This window comes from Adiantum capillus-veneris, chromosome 20, assembly GCF_014529385.1.
Source record: "Adiantum capillus-veneris isolate H3 chromosome 20, ASM1452938v2, whole genome shotgun sequence".
NCBI lineage: Eukaryota > Viridiplantae > Streptophyta > Polypodiopsida > Polypodiales > Pteridaceae > Adiantum > Adiantum capillus-veneris.
The window spans coordinates 104,831,754-104,849,321 of record NC_140950.1 but is presented as its reverse complement, the minus strand read 5'-3'; the positions used below and the strand labels follow the sequence as shown (position 1 = coordinate 104,849,321).

General features: G+C 44.1%; 1 protein-coding gene and 1 pseudogene across 1 annotated transcript in view; both read left to right on the top strand.

Annotated features, from left to right (window-relative positions):
• The first annotated feature begins 1,418 nt into the window (after positions 1 to 1,418).
• Positions 1,419 to 3,957, top strand: LOC147433022 (diacylglycerol O-acyltransferase 2D-like; annotated as a pseudogene).
• Positions 3,958 to 7,303: 3,346 nt separating this feature from the next.
• PBG1 (20S proteasome beta subunit G1) overlaps positions 7,304 to 17,568 on the top strand; it is a 64,037-nt gene continuing 53,772 nt past the window's right edge. The window contains exons 1-2 of the mRNA XM_086492773.1: positions 7,304 to 7,530; positions 7,605 to 7,681. Coding sequence (XP_086348899.1) covers positions 7,388 to 7,530; positions 7,605 to 7,681 — 220 coding nt within the window. The 5' untranslated portion in view covers positions 7,304 to 7,387. The remainder of the gene's footprint in view (positions 7,531 to 7,604; positions 7,682 to 17,568) is intronic.

Sequence of the window (17,568 nt, the reverse complement as noted above, 5' to 3'; positions counted from 1 at the left end):
TCATGGAAGCAGTAGAGGAATTGCATAAGCTCAAGATACGAGAGCAAGCACTGATCAAAAGAGAGAAGCGTACAATAGAGACTATCTTGAAAAACATCTTTCAGCAAGTGTCATTGTGACATGGTTCGACTTGATGCAAATTTTTGAAGTGACACCCTTTCCATCATTCAATCTCTGTATCATGGTGCAGGGTCTAGTGGCGGGCACCTACCAGTGCAGCCCTTAAAGTCCTATATGATATCCCATCCCGCTGCTCCCCTCAATGATTATAGAATCCCTCATCTCACCGTGTCCGTCTTGGGGTGGCAATTCTCAGGAGTGATAGTGGATGGTGGATCTGGCATCAACTTGATGCCGAGTTCACTATGTTAGCTCTAGGTCTATAGCCTACTCACCCTTCTCCCTTCACAATTACATTGGCCGGCGAGCGGATAGTCTACCCAGTGGGCATAGTGGACACAGTGCCTCTGCAGGTACAAGACTTCACATTTAACTTGGATTTTGTTGTGGTTCGTCTTTCCCACATTGAGGGAGGATTTCCCTTGCTCATCGGCAGACCATGGCTACGACATACTAAAGCATTGCATGATACGCGATGTGGATACATACTCCTGGCTCCCCGATGCAACCCATTCGCTTAGAAGGAGGCATGGATCCCGTTGTGCAGCAAGTTTCTTTGTCAATGAAAACCAACCCTGAACAAGAACATCCTACTACACCTGAAGGGTCAGATGAAGATCTACTAGAGTGGTTGGAAGCTACCAAGTCTATGCCTTGTTATGGACTATCTATTCAACCTTTGCCTGAGGTCACGCACTTTTGCTATGTTCCTATTGTAACTGAGCCCAATGACCCACTTAAGCCAACAACTAGCGTAGAAGTCACATAAGTTGATTGCTCAGTTGACCCTTTACTAAAAGCATTCACACTGGGTAAGCTCGCAAAGGAGCACAGTAGGAGGACCGCTGCCATTATAACTCAAGTGGTATATGCTATGTTCGCATTATATCTGTATCTATCGCTTTTGTCTGTTGTTTCCTACCCATCCCCTATCCACCTCCCTAAACCCCCACTCTATACACCCCTTTTCCCTCGCCCCTACCCACCCACTCTCCCCCTCTCGCCTCTATCTAGCGCCCCCCCCCCCCCCCCCCCCCCCCCCCCCCCCCCCCCCCCCCCTAGTTCCCCCTCGCCCCTACCCACCTACCCTCCCCTTGCCCCTACCCACCCACCCTCCCCCTCTCGCCTCTATCTAACCCGCCCCCCTACCCACCCCTTCCCAGGCCTCGCCCCCTACCCACCTGGCCGTGCCCCTCCCCCCCTACCCACCCCTCCCCCCCCTTACCCACTCCTCGTCTCTCTCCCTTGCCTTTTTGTGTGTTCGCCTGCTTCTCCTACCTTTGAGGTCCCTTTCGTCCATGCACAATATCGATTCCTACTCGAGTTTGTGTGTGTTGGGTGTAGTCCGTCTCTATCTCTCACGCACTCTCTCTCTCTCTCTCTCTCTCTCTCTCTCTCACACACACACACACACACACACACACACACACACACACACACACACACACTTTTTTTGGGGTAAATCCTCTCTCTTCTTTCTCTCTCTCGGGCAAAGAGATGGAGACCTCCTGTAATTTAACCATCAAGCAGCCCTCTAGCTTTGTTTCCTTGTTCACAGGAGATGGCCAGCGACACAAAGGGGGAGAGCAAGTTTTTTGTATTCCAATCACTACAGACAAGCAATCTGAAGAGCCTTTTCGTTGTTTCCTTGTGGCTTTCAAGCATTCACCTGGTTGCCATCCTGTTGCTGTTAATGCTTTTCGTCCTTCCATCATGATGGAGCTTAACCTTATTTGTGGTGTTACTCGGGCTTATGGTCATCCCTCTTTTCAAGAAGAGTGTTGTGCAGAAAGTGTTGCAAGGTTCATCTGCAAGCATGGACCAGGTCATTTTCCTCTCACTATGGTTATGGAGGATAAAGATGCGCTAGATCCAAACCGAGCATATCTCTTTGTTGTGGAGCCTCATTTTGTTTTGCCAATTGGGATTCTTGGACTACGCAATCATACTGGATTTGCCTATTCAAAGGCTTAAGGCGTTTGCAAGCAGTGCAGTGTTTTTAACTCCACTTTTGAGGCATGTGTGGTCATGGTTGGGCCTAGCACTTGCTTCAAGAAAGATCATAGTAGATACATTAAGCCACGAACTACAATTGTATCCTAATCCCTGGAGGCATCAGGAGTGGTTTTCTTTTACAGTTTTTCAGTATTCCTCTCACCGAGACGGTGAAGTGGTCTTGTGGTGGGCAACCTGTAAGCAGGCTACAGTGTCACTTTCATAGGACACACAGTTAGTACAGTTGGTCTGGTCTGGTTCACACTAGACGGACTCTCTAGGCTGGGCAGTGACACGTGGCAAGGATATGGACAGTGGTCTAGTGGACATCGTGGCCAGGTCACCACCACTACTTAGTTTGGAGATAGACTTAGATGGCTGACATTTATGAGCCGTTGGTGGCTCTTTATGGTGGGACATATGAGTAGTAGTTGTTGGGTCATCATTATCATCTTCTTCATATATGGTCCAACGTCATCGTTTAGAGTAGAGAGTCTATACACACAACACGTGTCTGCACCATCACTGCACATCTGAGCCTCGACACCCCCATTGTACCTGTGAGTTCTGGGCTGGAGGTGAGTGTGTTGCGCTCTGTACTGGTTCCTTTAACATAGTCGAGTCCATATGTTCTGGTATGCTATTGTGTCTTTGTGTTGATTTGTTCTTATCTATTGTTTCACGTGTTTTCATTCTGTTTGAGTGAGATGTCACGCACATTGCACTGAGGAGCACCCACTGTAGAGAGCACGGCACACCATCCACGCTACGCTAATAAAGGCATTGATTCATGCATAGAGACTCCATTGAAAGGCCAAACCAAAGTAGGATCACCATGTTTTATGGGGAACCATAACTTGAAGATAAGAATGAAGAAAATACATCCTTTACTTCCATTACGTTCACATAATCCCTTAACAAATAGCTTCCAATACATACACAAAAATCAAAAATCTATCAGGTGACTTCATTTTTTAATACAAAACTGAAAAGTGATTATGCAACAAACAGGAATTAGACAGTGCACAGGGTGTCAATCCTCTCCTTCTCCTTCATTCACCCGTTCAAAAACGTTACAAACATTAGGGATTAACCTATTTACTAATATGAAGGGTCTAACCCTTTTTAGATTACAATTATTGACCATCTATTGAAAAACTACAAACACTCAACTGAAAATATAAAACTACTCCACTTTGGGTTTAACATTACGCACTTGGGGTGTTTTGGTCGTTGAGGTGCTTTCAACTTCTTTGGTTTGCTCTTGGATTGCCTTGAAACACTCTCTTTTTATGATGCATTATCTCACATGATTTCTTTATGGCAGCCATATTGCATAAAACAACCTTCTTATCAATGATTTACCCTTCTAGTTGCTTAAACAAGAAAGAATCAAACATCTTTTCTAGACTTGCCCTACATCGGTGACTTGGGGAGTCATCTAATAATCATTTTCGGTCTCTCGCTTACACTGTTCTCTTCAAATTCTTGCTTAAATAAGAAACAATCAAACATCTTTTCTAGACTTGCCCTACATCGGTGATTTGGTGGAGTGGTCTGATAATCATTTTCAGTCTCTCACTTACACTGCTCTCTTCAAATGCTTGCTTGTAAATTTTGAAATTTGGCCTGAGTATTATGAGGAACTTTGCAAATTGTACTTGATCTTGTTAGAAAATGGTTTTGTTCGGCCTATGGGCTTATAGAATTGTCTCATAAGGATACTCTTTTAGCTTATGGGTTCCCCTAACGCACTCTCAGAATCTACATTAGCTAATGATATACTATGGTGTCTTTTAGTGGGGTGATCATGCAAGTAGCATTAGAGGAAAGATAGCTTGAGGGAATGCCACATCAATGGAATTTCCTAAGAGATTTAATGATCCCTATTGCACCCTTTGCCCCATCAAGCATTGTTGTAGAGTGATCATGCCATTGCCACCTACGTAATGCCATGAAGTGACCAATGTCATTCACAGCTGCTCTGCATTAATATGTCTCATAGACGGAGTTCAACTTCTAGAAGATGTGAATTTAATCTTCTTGAATCTTACGTCTCAAAGATGGAGTTCAACTTCTAGAAGATGTGAATTTAATCTTTGTTAGAGGAAGAGAGAGAGGGAGAGAGAGAGAGAGAGAGAGAGAGAATAAAAAAAGAATTAATGTAGAGCTATGAGCTATTCTTTTTTGTACTATGAGGACAGAGGGGAATAACCACCCAACCATGCCCTATATAGTCCTTTGGCCTTGCTAATTATAGGATCCCCTTTATCGCAGGTCTATCCTGGTCCTTGGCCTGCCCGGTCTTACCCTAGGCTTCATATTACTCCCCTCTTAGAGAAGCATTTTTACCTTCAAAAACAAAAGCTATGATATCTTCATAAGAACATTAATGTTTTACACATTGGCATCCTTTATGGATCCAACTATCCATTTGACTGGAACACGATTCAGTAGGAGGTTCAATGAAATCAAGAATAACATCTTGATTTTCCACATTATTTTTTCTAACTGGCCTATATCCAACATAATGAGTAATCTCCATTTATAACTCACTAGAGTATGGTAAATGAGTTATTACAACTAAGAGGTGTCTAAAAATATACTTCTTCTTACTTTCCATGAAAGTAACATGATGGCATAACTCATTAGCAAAGATGAAGTCCTTGACTTATTATCATTCTTCATCAATAAACAACCCCACCATAATTGGTGATCGAGGTTGAGAACCTGGCCTACATGAAGGGACTAAACTTAGTCGCAACATGTTTTGCCTCATAATAAGCAAACTCTAACCAGAGAGATAACCTTTGCAATTGGATTGCTTGGTGCTAACATATACGCTTAGCATATCCTTTAGCAATGTAATCTGTCTATCCTCTCTAGATGACTGACAGAACTAAGGTGTGTTTTCCTACTGTTTATAGACAGTCCTCCAAAAGACTGGTAAACAAGGATCACAATTCCGTGCAACATTGCTGAGTAATCAACAATGTTATGAACAGTCATCTTGGTTAACTTTAGTGAACTGATCTACAAGCACCAAAATTGAGCCATGACCTCTATTGGTGATTGGTAGATCCACAATTAATTTCATAGAGATATGGCACATATAGTGCGAAATGCTTAGAAGCTACTAATGTCATGAAGGTGCATGCCGCTCCAAACCAGCCTTTGCTAAAGACTAGGGCCCATAACACATAGTGTGCATGAATTTATCAAAATCAAACCTGAACCTGCATCCATAATTGTATTTGCTAATGCTTATGGCTAATGTCATGCTCATGGCTCACATGGAAAGAACTAAATACTTTCCACGTGAAAACAATGTTAACATATTTGGACCATAATAGTGAAAATCCATCACATCTAGGTACCAAATGAACTTGTTCATTAACAAAACATAACTTTTCTACATGTATAAACAACCATCTGTTAAAGTTATTTAATTGTACTTGTAACGTTCACAAGTCTTATTAGGTATCCGACATATTCTGGCCACTGAAATTGTTCCTGATACAATGTGCTCAAAATGGTTTAACAAACGGATTGACCAACGCCTAGGGACTCTGCCACAACACATAATTGAAATAATGGGCGACAATATCAGTTCTAGAGACTCATATTCTCCACATTTGGAATATGTCTCATATAAAGATGTTCGAAAAATGACATCCATCAAGTACAAGATGTACTTGTGTGTGGAGGTAACTGTAAACACCCAACGACATGAGTGAGAAGGACCCTCATAAAATTTTCTCCACAATGGCTAAATCAAACTCCATGGGTTCCTAGACCATGTTGGTCCTCTTGTGACAACATGTGCCAAACAAAAACCCTACCATGTAGGTCCATAACTGCATCATGCAAAAATGTATCTTGGACACTACGACCCCAAAATTCTTTGCTCCTACATGACCTTTTCATGTCTCTAAAGAGAAAAATGAATGAAAGCGTTCAAGCTTATACATCCTACTTATCCAAGCCAATCAAAGCCTTTTCAACCTTGAAAGTACAACTGTGATGAGATCAACCCATGACATTTAACACCTATGGAGTGATTGTGTGTTAGGTGGGTCATACACCTAAAAATATCACTCCTAGAGAAACAATCAGTGTTGAAACTAAGCAACATATTTTCTCAAGAATTTCTCCATGAATAGAAGAGAAAGATGTCTTAACACCCCAAAGAAGATAGTCATACTAAATTTGTTTAGGTGTTCAAACAAGAGATCCCCTACTTTGAAGCTCTCTTAGGTTATTCATGTCGTCTCATGAATTAGTTGCTTGATAGCTAGGCCATGCCTACTTGCTACCACAGAAAGCATCATTTATATTGGCTGCACCTTGTGCAAAGAGATAATGATGTAAAGTGCCCGTCATTGTTTACATATGCAACGATCACAAGAAAATTGACCAGCCTCAATTCTTCATGAACAGAGTAGACAGAGTAGCTGATGTTATAACGAAAGTGTAAACCATGATTTAGTGGAATGAACCCACCATAATGGCACGCCATGCATGAATAACAAAAAGATAGAGTGATAAGCCTTTGCTTTATCCCTAGAGCCTCATGAGGTGCTATGTCTCATGGTCCTTCTGTATATGGACTCCCATTGGTAGGCTTTCACTAAGGTAGCCCTCTATCTAGGCTCTAACATGTCTCTGTCACTAAGTGTATATCTATCTTTATTTGGGTCAAATGTGTTATGTCAACAAGTGTATATCTATCCTCCATCACATGCTCCAATCGTCCAAATTGTGTCCATAATGACTCATTGTAGTTTCATGTATCTCTATGGGTGGGCTAGCTTGTGTCTCATCGGGTGCAAACTGCTCTCTCTCTCTCTCTCTCACACACACACACACACACACACACACACAAAGAGAGAGAGAGAGAGAGAGAGAGAGAGAGAGAGAGAGAGGCTATCGCAAAGCTTTATTTACTAGCATAAAGCATCTCAAAAAGGGAAAGTTGTGACAAGCAACATCTTAAAATAGCTTCTAAAAATGTGTACAACAGTTGATAGCACCACTCCTCTGTCACTCAAATAGTGCCAACAAAACTAGGTGAAGATGTGGGTGCCCTATTTGTGAGTGTATTCCAAAATGAAAAGTGGCCACTTTCCATGCCATGGATCCATACAACACTACGACAATTTAAATCACAAACCTATTTTACTACCAGAAAAGAAAGTCCTCTCATTGCTTGCAAGTCAGGACAACACTTGAGAGACGAGAAGAATTCGCGACATCATTCGTGCACAGAGCCATGGCGATGGCAATGTTTCTGCAGCAGCAAGGGGAGGAAAGTTCCCAAAAAACTAATATGTTTTTGATGGGGCGGCAGGATTCATCCTCTGCCGCGACATCGTTTGGCACCACGCTTGCCAAATCGCCACTCTCCCACACACAGTGAGCTATATTCTCTCACCCTTAAGTTTTTTTTCCCATGTAAGGTCTTAGATTCTGACATTTTTCCTTTGCAGGTATCCATACGTTACTGGATCATCAGTTTTAGGAATAAAGTACAAGGATGGTATTCTCATAGCAGCGGACTGTGGAGGTATGCTGATTCTCTGCTTGCAAACAGTAGGATGTGTGCAGAGAGAGAGAGAGAGAGAGAGAGAGAGAGAGAGAGAGAGAGAGAGAGAGAGAGAGAGAGAGAGAGAGAGATTTATCGTCCTCGGGAGGTCAATATGACCTATGGGACCAAAACAAGCGTACAAAAGAGGTGTCTCCTCTCTCAGGGGAGAGGGAAATTGTTACATGGGAAACGACGACCTGACGGTCGGTACAAAAATAGAAAGAAGGGGAGAGGAAACTAGGGGCTAGGGGGTGGTATGTAGTGGAGTGGTGGAGGGTTTGGGAGACCGGAACTCCTGTATAATTGCCTTCCCTCCGCGGTATACCGCCCACTTATCTTTGGCCCGTGCCGGGTCCATTTTCTTGAGCTCCTCACTTTTGCATTTGACTTGTAGCGGGGTGAGTTCCTCTGTGATCCAAAACTTAGTATCTTTGAGAAGGTGAGATTGTTGGAGAAGCCGGAGCCGGCCCTCATTGTCCCCAAATTGGAGAATGGCATGTGTTTGTTGTTGTCCTTGCAAGTGACAACTTCTATCTTGTCATGGTCGACATGAACGGATTGAGGGTTTCGTTGAGAAAGTTGATGCGCCCGGTGAAGTCTTGTATGTGTCCCACACTTGAGGTAAGCCTTCGATGCGAACCTTGAAGACATTCTCTTGTCATCGTTCTCGGAGCTTCTTTGTCATGCACGTCCGTATGTTGGCGAGCGCCACCGTGTGAGCTTGGGTGACTTTCGTTTCGACTTCCTTTACTTTGTTGGTTGCAAGGTCGACCATTGAGTCAAAGCATGCTTCCAGTTTATTGAGACGTTCTTTGAGTTCTCGGTTTTCCTTCATCACCCGATCAAGGGCCGCCTGCAAGTGTTCAATGCGATCTACCTTGCTTGGGGCTGCGAGGACGGCCGCAAAGCTAGGGTGGTGAGCTTGGGTGTGCAATGTGTTGGTTTTTCCATCTTGGACCCTGTGGGAGATAACCTTTTGTATAGGTTTAACTCCCTACTTTGTGAAAGAGGTCACTGTCTCTGCTCACCCGTCTGAACTGCTGTTAATGCCGACCTTGTGTGCCCCGTCGACTTGTCGCAAACTAGTGATGTGGCTAGCCCCTTGGACACACTTTGAAGTGGGGCAGCAGATACACACATATCCCGATTGGCAGCATCGAGAAACGCGGGAAGAGTGTTGATGTGTGTCACGTGACACATCCAACCCTATGTGTTCGTGGACAAGCTACAACATGACAAGGGTTCAGTCAGTCTAGTTAGTCTAGCTTAGGAAGTGTTCTGGCACTTTTGTGAGTCTGTTTGCAGACCGTGCATGCCCAGGCACTTAGAGTAGATGCATATCCTCTGGTTGCACACAGCATGATCATCAGAATTACCATCAGAATCTATCAGGAGCATTTTCCAGTGCACAGAACCTAGTTTTTTTATTTTTGACATTTTTCACTTATTATTTTAAGTGACTTTTGTTGGGAACTGGGTAGTGCAATTTTGCTAAGATAATATATAAGCAAACCAGAGTTAGCACTTTTTGGCAGGAGAGGCAGCAGGAGCATTGCTCAACAAGCCAATTCTCATGCAAGACAAACACAAGGACCTGCCATTTTCAACAAGGGAAACTCAGCAACTTCAACCCCTTTCCTTACCGATCCACCAGCAGCACTCACTAGCGTTTTTGCATTAGCCATTTCAGCCAGCAAAAGGACTCAACATTTAGCGTTTTTGACAGCCTCTTCAGCGTTTACATCAGACATCAAGTGGCGTTTTCCTACAACAATATTTCAGCCAGCATCCCCTGCGTTTTCAGCCAGCCATACCAGTGTTTTGACGTCAGCTTGGCAATGTTTGTAACAAGGGTTTGCAGCAGTTGAAGACCCAACAAAGATAGCGGATCAGTCCCGACTTGGAGCAACAGTACCGATTCCAAGTGTTCAGTTTTCAGCATTAGCCTCATCCTCGTCGTCCACCCCGTCGACATCGACATAGCCATTCGATTTGCATAAGCATCATTGTATCAGATTGTGCAATCAATAGTAAACCACTCTCGCCCTCGAGAGTGGGGCCTTTGGAGGAGGGTTTTACGACGTCTCTGGTGTCGTATTCTCTTCTCTATCTCTCAGTCTCATGCACGTCCATTCACTATGTTTGTGTCCATTGCACTCTCTCATTAAGAACGGAAGGCTCTCCCTTCCATAAGTAAAAGGAACCTTAGAGCACAATTTGGAGTACTCATCTCGAGCAAAGTTCAACATTCATTCCGCTGCACCTTACATTGGTATCAGAGCTTTGGCAGTGTTCTGTATCACTCAAGGAAAGAACCACAAGAACCATATAATTTTTTTTGCTTGTTGAGGTTGCTTGTAACCCAAGACCTCTTGGGCGTGTCGATTCCTAATCGTGTTTTTGAAGAGTGACAGGAAACCTGTAACCGGCCTGTTCAATCCAAAAAGGGCGGTAAACTTTACTTCAAACCTTGATTTAGCTTTCACCCATTATTAGTCGTCTATTTTACCTGTACTTTCAAGACACAACACGGGGGAAAGGGATATTGGCTGCTAGATTGCACCTGTATGAGTAGACCGACACCAGATTGGCCCCTAACTTAGGCGCCCCTTTCGGTATTTCTTTATTCTTCAAAAGAGGGAATAAACGTTGTGAATCCCTACAAGCTGCCCTGCACAAACTCGGCTGAATTTCCACTGTTCCAGCCCGATTTCGGCAGCATAACTGTACTAGGACACTTCACAATCAGTATTCCCACGCATTGACTGACTTTCCCGACGCATACGGGCACTTTGCAAAACCTGGCGAGAATCTGCAGCACGCTGAATTCTCTGTTTTCAGCCCTGAAAATGCGTCAGATCAGCTGTACAGTGGTCCCCTTGCGTCCCCGAACCTCCTGGGGGTATTAGGGTCCGTTTAGGGCCAAAACCCTAAACCTGCCAAAATACACAGCAGGCTGTAATTTACTGTTTCGGGCTCCATTTCGCGTGCCGGTCGCATCCGTAGCAAGTCCTCGAGCTCCCGCACCTGTAGGGCTACTTGCCCTTTGAATCGGACGAGATTTCTGGCTTGAAACCTCTCCGAATTCACCTGTACCTGCGGGGGATTAGCCGCTAGCTAATCCAGTACCTGTGCAAGAGGCTCTTGCCTCGGCAATCGCGCATGAACCTACACAACTGTACATTGGTCAAATGAAGAGCCCACTAGAGGGGCATAACATACTGCCAAAGGGGAGAGAGAGGGCAGTGCGTAGCGTGCAGGGCATCACTCCTGGCACCGCACTGTGCATAAGAGGGAAAGCAAGCACTCCATAGCTCTTAACCTGTGACAAAAACTGAAAATGAGGCTCTCCCCCTCCTAAATTCAGCGCCACTTCTTGTTGCATGAGGCAAGTGCACCAGAAGGTGCCACTTGGCACATTTATAAGCATTTTCCCGTTTCGTGGTTGCCGTCTAAAAATATCCCAACCGGTTGCCCAGTTGACTTCACGGCAGAGTAAGAAAATGTTTCCCTTGTCATTCTGGAGGTAATGACGTCAACACATTTTCAGGTCCCAAAATAGCAGTTCCCTAAATTTTAGGAGATGCTGCCATTGTATCTGTCTAGGTCATCCGACCCTCTTTGTACACTGCGGCCACATCCAGAACTGAAATGTAGCCTCTGTAGCAAAGAATTCCACTTTGGCTAGTCAATGACCCCACTTGGCTAACCATAGTCCTTGTCCAACCTTAGTGCTCTCTTGCCCTCAGGCCTGGACTCCCTCTGAACAGTTCCACACTAGCTATGCAATGCAGGGCAGTTAGATTTCCCGAGGGGTGTTTCCAAAAAGTGAAAGTAAATAGATAATAAGAAAGAAATCAACAAAAAGGATAGATAGTAGTCACACATATACGACACATACGACACATACATGCTCATTGTCAACCCTGGTGTATTCAACACCTCATCGACTCATGTATTGCCTGCGTGTGAACCCTGTCCCAATGACATAGTGGTAGCTTCGCACTGTGCCATTGCTTTGAGTCACTAACTTTTCCAATGACAAAATGGTAGCTGCACATTTTGCCACTGTCTTATAGTACACGTTGGATCCCGTAACACTTTCGAGCATACCCAAACCGACAGTTTAAGAATGCAGCTACACATGTACTCTTTAATAGAAGCAATTATTGTATCCTTGACAAACTGACAAGAAATACTCACTTCTATAGCACTAACCAAACTTTTGGACATTCCATAAGAGCAATTGCCAAACTGACAATCTGTACAACTCTAACATTCATGTAATAGGTATTTCATTTGAGCTCACTTTAAATACCATGTACATCATTTGTTTCAGAAGCCATTGTCACACTGACAATCCATGTAGCTTTGAAACTCAAGGGGTCAAGGTAGGTTGCAAATCGAAGGCTTCAAGGTAAAGTGATAACACAGTTGGTGACTTTACAAGTTCACCTTCTTCCATCCACTTAGCATCCATTGGTGGATAGTTTCTGAACTTTACCAAGTAACGCCTAGCAACCTTGCCTTTCACTTTCCTTTCTTTGTGTGCCAAAATCTGCTCAGGGACCAAGATCTCGTCAAGTTCCTCGACTTTCGGCTGATCTTCAGCTTGCATATCTTCTGGCACATCACCCACATAGGGTCTGAGAAGACTCACATGAAACGCATTGTGAATCTTCCAACTGTCAGGCAATTTCAGCCTATATGCAACATCACTGATTATGTCGCACACTTGAAAAGGCCCATAGTAACGCATGCTGAGCTTTGGAAATAGTCTTTCTTTGCCCTTCATCTTCTTTAACCTTGCCTTTTCAAAGCGTAAAAGCACCCAATCACCAAGTGAATATACCACTTCACGACGGTGACGATCAGCTGCTTTCTTTTGCTTTGCCTGAGTCCTTTCTAAGGCCACTTTGAACTTCTTGTACATTTCATCCATGTCCTGAACATACTTATCTGCTTCAAATATCTTGTCCTTTGTATGCAGTATGGGAGGAACTTTCTTGCCACCTTCAACTATCTCAAAGGGTGCCTTGCCAGTTGATGAATGCACTGTATTATTGTATGCATATTCCACCAATGGCAAATACTGCTCCCACTTTCCTTTATGCTCTTCTGATTGCCCATCTGTTTGAGGATGAAATGACGAAGAGAATTTGAGTGTTGTGCCCATATTCTCAAACAAGTCTCTCCAGAACAAACTTGTCATGCGTGGATCACGGTCGCTAACAATCGACTGTGGCATGCCATGATACTTGAAAATATTGCTTATAAACAAGCGTGCCATATGATCTGGTTTTATCTTCTTCCTGACAGGAATAAAATGAGCCTGTTTGCTGAATCTGCAAATAATGGTCCAAATACCATCGTTTCCTGTTTGCGTTCTCGGAAGATCAAAGATAAAATCCATAGCAATACTTTCCCATGGTTTATCTAGAATAGGTAGTGGTTGCAATAACCCTGGTGCCTTTTGCCTGTCAAACTTGACCTTTTGGCATATTAGGCATTCTCGCACAAAGGCATCCACATCCCTTCTCAATGTAGGCCAATAGAAGAATGTCTCAACCGCTTTAACTGTAGCATCGATACCACGATGCCCTGCATACGGTGGGACATGACTCTCTTCCATAACTTTGCGTCGCAATGGCTTTGTGAGACACAATCTGCCATGCATCATCATGAACCCGTCTTTAAGAAGATAGTGTTCATGACGTTGTCCATCCATTAGTTGCTCGAAGACCCTTGCAAAATCTTCATCATTTGCATACTGTTCTCTCATATCATCAAGTTCATGATGATAAGGAATCGATACAGCTGAAATTTGTGGCTTCCTTGACAAGGCATCAACCACAACGTTCTTCTTGCCTTCCACATGCACAATCTGAAAATGGAACATGGACAAGATATTTGCCCATCGCATATGCTTCTCAAATAACTTTGTCTGTGTCAAGAAGTATCGCAAGGTCTGATGGTCCGTTTTGGACAACAAAGTCTGCACCTAGCAGGTAGTGTTTCCAACTTAAGAGCGCATGAATCACAGCCAGTAACTCTTTCTCATAGACCTGCATGGTCATCTCTGGCCCTTGCAAAATTCTGCTCTCATAGGCTACTACCCTGCCACCTTGCATTAGCACTGCACCAATGCTACTACCGCAGGCATCACATTGGACAACAAATGACTTCCTAAGATCTGGCAACACAATGACTGGATTTGAAGTCATCTTTTCCTTTAAGAGATTAAAAGCTGAAATCTCTTTTTGTGTCCATCTAAAGGTGACTGTCTTCTTTTGAAGAGCATGTAAAGGTGAAGCAATCTCAGCGAAATTTCCGATAAACCTTCTGTAATAGGAGCATAGTCCCAAAAAGCTTCGGACATCATGCACCGTCTTCAAATTTGGCCATGACTTGATCGCTTCAACTTTTGCAGGATCCATTCTGACACCATCCCTCGAGACAATGTGTCCCAGAAAGTGAATCTGTTCCAGAAAAAACTCACTTTTCTTTGCATTGATGAGCAACCTATGACTGCGTAGCTCTTTGAACACAATGGCCAAGTGATGCCTATGCTCCTCTTCATTCTTTGAGTAGACTATCATGTCATCAAAGAATGTACCAACAAACTGCTGGTGTGGACGGAAAATTCTGTCCATCATCCTATTGAACGTAGCAAGAGCATTTGTGAGACCAAAGGGCATCACTAAAAATTCGTAAAGGCCAAACGTCGTTCTAAAAGCAGTCTTGTGCACATCCTCTGATCTAATGCGAATCTGATGGTACCCACTTTTTAGATCTATCCTGCTAAACATAGCTGCTCCTTCTAATTTGTCCATAATATCATCAATTCTAGGTATAGGGAACCTATTCTTGATGGTATTCTTGTTCAGTGCACGGTAGTCAATGCACATACGCCATGAGCCATCCTTTTTCTGCACCAACAACACTGGAGAACAGAATGGAGATGAACTGGGCTGAATCAGCCCCTTTTCTAACAACTCCTTTACTTGGCCCATTATCTCTTTCTGCTGAGCCGCACTAACCCTGTACGGAGGCTTATTTGGTGGGCTACTGCCTGGCACCAAATCTATCGCATGGTCCTCGGGTCTCTCTGGCGGTAATTGAGACGGTAATGAATCGGAAAAGCAGTCACTATACTGTTGTAAAAACATTGACCTTTCTTTATCTAGCACAGATAAATTTGATTCATCACAATTTGACACTTCACGTGCAAAAACCAAGTACGCAGAAAGATGCTTTTTCATTACAGAAGTAATAGCAGAAGCTGATACAGTGGGAATAGACTCCCCTTTAAGCTTTACATCCAGAATGTGAGTCTTTCCCCTGCTGTGTACAGTGATCTTTTTGTTGTAGGCATCCATGATTCCCTGTACACGAAACAACCAAGGAATACCTAACAACACATCACATCCGTCCAGTGGCATGATGTAAAATTCTTCAGCATCTACATAGGACTGGATATGTAGACGCAACTTTCCAATGATGGGTGTCACAGCCTCTGTATGGCAGGACATGCCAAACCTGCCTCTGCTGTATACCCCATCTCTTCAGGTCTGATTCCCAACTTTGAAGCCAATTCTGGGGAAATGAAGTTGGCTCTGGCACCTGGATCAAAGAAGATAAGCACTGTTTGATTCCCCATGCTCTGCAAAGCTCACTTGCATCTGAATTTGGCTTGTCGCCCACCATATCTGGCACTAGACCAGCCATGGGCTTCTTTCCTTTCTTGTCTTCCTTGTCATCAGAATCAGCTGGCCTTTTCTTTGTAGGACAATTGTAAGCAATGTGGCCAGGCTGCTCACATATAAAGCATTTGTTCTCTGTCCTCAGGACCTTCTTTTGCTCTTCTGACTTGCGAGGAAAACGTCTTTTCCATTTCTTTGCTGGTCCTTTTTCTGATTCAGCCGTAGCTTTATCTTTCCCTGCGTTGGCCGACTCCTGAGTCCCTTTAGGAGCCTCATTGGGAACGTGCTTCTTGGCTGAATTTTTCTTGCCTGATCCTGCCTTGACGCCAGTGTTAAATTCACAATCTTCTCCCTTGAGCAAACCATTGCCAGTGTTTACTACCTCGATGAGCTGCGTCAAAGTAGTGACTTTTGTCTTCGTACAGTACTTTCTCAATCCTTTAGGTAGGCCACAACAGTATTTTTCAATCTGTTCTGTCAATGGCACAAACCTATAGGAAGTTACTAGAAGTAGAGCTTTCCAAAACTTCCGATTGTAATCATCCAGATTTCTGCAAGTGGTAGCATTTAGCTGGTGCCATTCTGTCATGACATCTGCTTCAAAGTCATCAGATAACCATGCTGCTGCAAAAATCTGCTTAAAGTAAATCCATGTGGACGGAGCTTGCCCTTGAAGCAATAAAGTTGTCCACCATTGTCCCGCATTCCCTGTCAAGAAAGTGGCTGCTTTGCGGACCTTTGAAGCCTCTGTAAAGTTTCCCCCTGCATAGGCCTTGTCAAACTGCTGGAGGAATGAGAGAGCCCTCTTCCTGTCATCAAACTCTGTAAAGGTCGTGAAAGACACACCTTTGCCACCTTCCTTGTACGGAGTTGGCCTCTCCAGCGGCGTTAAATTGTCATATGGAAGTGACTGAAACATGGGAACACTATTAGGGTTCATCTGTGTTCCTTGGCCGCTATTAACTTGACTTGGAAATGCCATATTTGGCTGCCGATTTGTAATTCCAGCCATACCAAAATTTGCTTGTGGCATCCCAAATTGGCCCTGAGTGCTTTGAAACCCTGGTAGCATGCCCATGACACCATACATGGGGTTAGGCATCATTGTTTGAGCACCCCCGAACACTGTTCCTGGCGTGTAAAACTGATTTTCACGTGCATGACCAGCCATGCTCTGGAATACCGATCCACCTCCAAAATAGCGAGGGTGTACTGAAGGTGGTGGGAAGACCTGTTGCATAGCCTATAGGTTGCTTCCCTGCCCATTAGAACCAGCTATAGGCTGCTGAAAGGTGGTGGGCTGAACTGGTACAGCTTGAGAGACTGGCATCTCAGCCACCTGTTCTTGCACCTTAGGCATAGGTTGTTGAGACTGCATGTTCTCCGTCAAGTGTACAGGTGTTTCCATTGACTGTGCGGTATGAATCACCTGTGCTCGAGCCTTAACAGGCTTTTGAATATGATCCAGTGACCCAACTTGCTGAGACGGAACAGGAGGTTGCAGAAAGGCTAAAAACTTCGGGTTCTGCATTACTTGTGTGAACATAGCCATAGCAGTAGCCAACTGGGTCCTGAATATATCGTCATCTGTCTGTGGTGGTCTTGAGGACTCACCCACTGCATGTGTCTGTTGACCCTGTGAAGAGGAAACCTCTTCAGTCACATCATCTGGTCTGTCAGCCATAATTGTAATTCCCTGTGTCTGGTCTATGATCCCCTGTGTCTTCAAGCCCAAAACTGACCAAGGCTCACTTCTATGGGAAAAAGTGATTTAGTCCCGTCGATGGAACCATGTAACCGGCCTGTTCAATCCAAAAAGGGCGGTAGACTTTACTTCAAACCTTGATTTAGCTTTCACCCATTATTAGTCGTCTATTTTACCTGTACTTTCAAGACACAACACGGGGGGAAGGGATACAGGCTGCTAGATTGCACCTGTATGAGTAGACCGACACCAGATTGGCCCCTAACTTAGGCGCCCCTTTCGGTATTTCTTTATTCTTCAAAAGAGGGAATAAACGTTGTGAATCCCTACAAGCTGCCCCGCACAAACTCGGCTGAATTTCCACTGTTCCAGCCCGATTTCGGCAGCATAACTGTACTAGGACACTTCACAATCAGTATTCCCACGCATTGATTGACTTTCCCGACGCATACGGGCAC